The following is a 3835-nucleotide window of genomic DNA, read 5'->3' as shown; positions in this document are numbered from 1 at the left end:
AATTTAATTATTATTACAATTTTATTATAATAATTTGTTTGATTTATTCGGGATTTTCAATCGTTTATGGGAAGGCCATACCTGGTATGTAAATGATTGGACGTGCTGTACGCTTGTTGAAAATTCTGACGTGAGGGCTCGTTAGGTGGGTCACGTATTGAAAAAAGCCAGTTTATGCTGTGTAAGAAAGGTTTGACCGAAAAATTCCAGCGAGCATCAAGGAACGAAACGTTGTTTCCATTAGATGCATTATTTTCACTTCAAACGGAAATTGAACACAGAATCTCACGGACATTAGAACGTTTATACTAAATTCAGGGCTAATGCGGAAACACAAATGTGAATTATCAACCATAAAGCACCTATACGCTGTTTTCAATAAACGATCCCAATCTCAATCTTAAATCCAAACTTATCATAAGAACTCATTTGTACGCGTGTCAAAAAACTTTGTTGTGATTGGTCCATTTTTGAGATAGATCGAAAAAAGCGATTGGGATCGTTTATTGAAAATGGTGGTTAATTTAATTAGTTTATTCTCGGGATCGAATCTAAGGTTAAGATTGGGATAGTTTATTCAAATCGGCCATAAACCAATGCAAGACACAAATGCATCTTATAATATCCCTAAATCTGATTAATCAGCCCTAAGTATGTGTGTGTGTGTGAAATAAATTACAATAAATTAACCACTTACTGCCAGCATCGTTATCCTTATTATCTATTTTATCAGCGTCGATAACAGACAGCGACTCGGGCACGGCCAAGCTCTCGTCCAAGTCGGAGTCCAGCGCTGTGGTCAGGGAGTCCATGGTCTGAAAAAGCCCTGGCAGGCAATCGCCCGGGGTGACTGGCGTCGGCGTGTCCATGCCGTAGTTTGTGTAGCTGTAGAGTTCTTCATCTAAAAAATATGGAGAAATTACCTTAAGGAATTTATGTATGGTAAAATTTTCTTGTATTTTTAAACAAATTTTAAAGGAGGAAGTTTTATTCCTCCTTAAAGAATAGATAAGGAATAAACCTTCCTACTTTAGAGTTGGTATTCATATTTTTTTTATTATTCAGTTCCATCAAATGAAGAAAACATTATAAACGCATGCATGCTCTACAGGCTAACAATGTTATCATTTTGAATTATATTAAAATGATTCACAATAATATAATTGGATAAATAATGTAACACAAAGTAATCATGTAAGTATAATTTTCAATCATGGCTTTAATAATAATAATAATAGACTAACATCAACCACCAAAGTTGTTTGGCCAAAAGCCCGCAGCTCTGGTGAAATGCCCCAGAAATGAGAGAAGTTTAAAAAACTTAAAATATAATAATAAGTTTTATTGAAAATGTACATATTGTATTTTAAAGTTGAAAACAGTGGTTTAACAAAACAAATTTCTAAAAACAAAAATAAAGTATTTATCAGGGGTACCCAAACTAGGCCATGCCTGGACCTGTGCTTTGGTTATAAACATTTTATTACACACCAGAAAAATTACAAAATATATTTTGCTCAATAGTTTGACTTATAAACATTAAATTTCCCTAGAGTTAAGAGCTTATTTTTATCTATGTTAAGCCAACAGGTGCAGTCGGTTTGTTACGTTTTATATAATTCAGTTTATGTAAAACTGACATTTAAATAAAACTCTTTTATGGATTCATTTTGTTATTATATAATTTTATCCTGATGTTTCGAAGGATTTGTAGCAAAAGTTTTCAAGTCTTTTTTCTTTTTTATTAGTCTGACATTTTTGTAAACATAAGAAATCATCATTTAAAACTGTTTGGTAGGTATATCTTTTATGTAATTAATCATACAATGGTAGAAAAAGTATAACAACAGAGCATTGATCATCGGAACATTGATTGACCGAACAACTGCTTAACTAGTTCTCATTTTTGCATGCTTAGATATTGCCTAGTAATGTTTTTTTTTACTCAAATGAGTTCACAATATTTTATATTTATTTTCACATACAATTCTGAAGAATAGTAATTTTAACTTATGTTTGCACAGATTGGGCTATCGGAGAGGGAGCACGGTTTTACTATTTGATACAGAACTCGCATCCCATCCTACAATGGTTTGAAGTTCAAAATGAAACGTAACTAGTATGAGATATCTGTCATGAAAATAGTATGAACCTTATCTGTGTGTATGGGGCTCATAATGACAGACCAGAATTTAAGACTTTCTTAAACATTAATTTTATAGTGATATTGCATGTCATTTATTTGTTAAACAACATGTTTTGTTCCTTAAGTTATCTATACTTCATATCTTTCTTACCACTCTGATAAATGAGATTCATACTACAAATCTATGTTCTTTATTGGCATATACATATATAAAACTATGAAGTTCAATAATCTAAATAAATCAGTTTTCCGAGCACCCATGTCTCCAATGAATTGACATAATTGACATTCTACTATATTGTTCTAGTATACGCTGAGAACAACTGCATCTTATTTGCTAAAATCCATTAAGCCATTTCAAGTATAATCAGTCAGAGGAATAAGCATATACATGAGAGCACATTATCAACTTTTGGCTAATTGTGTTAAAATAACATCTTGTACTGTCCCAATATTGCCAATAAATGTAACTAAAATTATGATTATGTAAATTAAAATAATATTAGAAATGCCTGGCAGCTAGGTAATTTGTGAAAGCTAAAATACTACTTTTATACATACTTTTTGTATTATAATTATTTGCTAAAAATTAACAGTTTTAATTGACTGGAATATTTTTCAAAGCCATATCTTTTATGTCACGGTAGACTAAAAACATGATACAATCATACACATTATATCTACTTCCTTTGACATTGACCATGCTCACTATGTATGGATAACAAGGATGTCCATACCATTTTAAAATTCTCTTCTAATAATATTGTTTAATATGCAATGGAATTTGAAGAATAAGTATACTTATTATCAAATCCATACAGATATGTAAATTGTAACACAAAGCAGTTTGCTTTCAGTTTTACTATCACAATAATGTGCAAATGAATTATCACAAGTGAGGGATTTTAAGGCACTTCAATGCTATAAACATTCAATATAATACTGATTACAGCTGTGTTTTCATACACAAACAAAATTACAGTCTTTATAATGTGTAGATGAAAAGTAAAACTAATTATACTGTTACCGTTTTCTCCCAAAACAATCCAAAGATTTACAGACAATTAAAATTCACAACACAATCACTGGCACATAAAATAGCACAATAATTTGAAAATAGAACACAAGAAATCCAAATATACCTCTTTTGATTAAGTTATGAAAACTTAATGTTAATTCGTTTCGTTCCATACGTTTTTCGAGATCAATGTCTTCGTTTATTGCAATATCAATGACGCGGTACCCATCTGGGTGTTGGTAGGTAATGTGCTGTCCATCGCACACCGCGACACTTGTGTACATAATCTACGTTTGATAAGATAGTGAAATTATCAATTCGCGGTACAGTTGGGACGAGACACGCGCCAAACACGGTTGTATGACAAAATCACGAGTTTGGTTCCGTGGTGGCAGACGTTAACACGGTCCGGCGAGCGCGGCCTTTGACTTTTTCACAATAGACAGTGAAATCACTTGGTACTAACCTGAAGTAGATATTTCAGGACATTTCTGTTGTTGTTTTTAAAGCGGAGAGATTTCGACGCCTTGTTACGCCTGGACTGTGCTCTGTTCATTCACTTGAAGGATTTTGGCGTGTGAATAAGCACTTTAGAAAAATGACGTAATTATCGGCGTATCACGTATGTGTAGGCCAGAAGTTAAGAACATATTTCATATCCGTTCCAGAGT

General features: G+C 32.5%; 1 protein-coding gene across 1 annotated transcript; it reads right to left on the bottom strand.

Moving 5' to 3' along the window:
- Positions 1-647: 647 nt before the first annotated feature.
- On the bottom strand, positions 648-3602 carry LOC115453196. The gene is made up of 2 exons (XM_030181871.2): positions 3289-3602; positions 648-901 (listed from the first exon to the last, which is right to left on the bottom strand). The coding sequence occupies exons 1-2, from the start codon at positions 3446-3448 to the stop codon at positions 648-650; spliced, it is 414 nt and encodes a 137-aa protein (XP_030037731.2). The 5' UTR covers positions 3449-3602.
- Between the last annotated feature and the right edge of the window lie 233 nt (positions 3603-3835).

The sequence above is a fragment of the Manduca sexta genome, unplaced genomic scaffold (genome assembly GCF_014839805.1).
Source record: "Manduca sexta isolate Smith_Timp_Sample1 unplaced genomic scaffold, JHU_Msex_v1.0 HiC_scaffold_1331, whole genome shotgun sequence".
Taxonomy (NCBI): Eukaryota; Metazoa; Arthropoda; class Insecta; order Lepidoptera; family Sphingidae; genus Manduca; species Manduca sexta.
The sequence above is the reverse complement of the archived record's forward strand: the minus strand, read 5'-3'. Positions and strand labels throughout refer to the sequence as shown.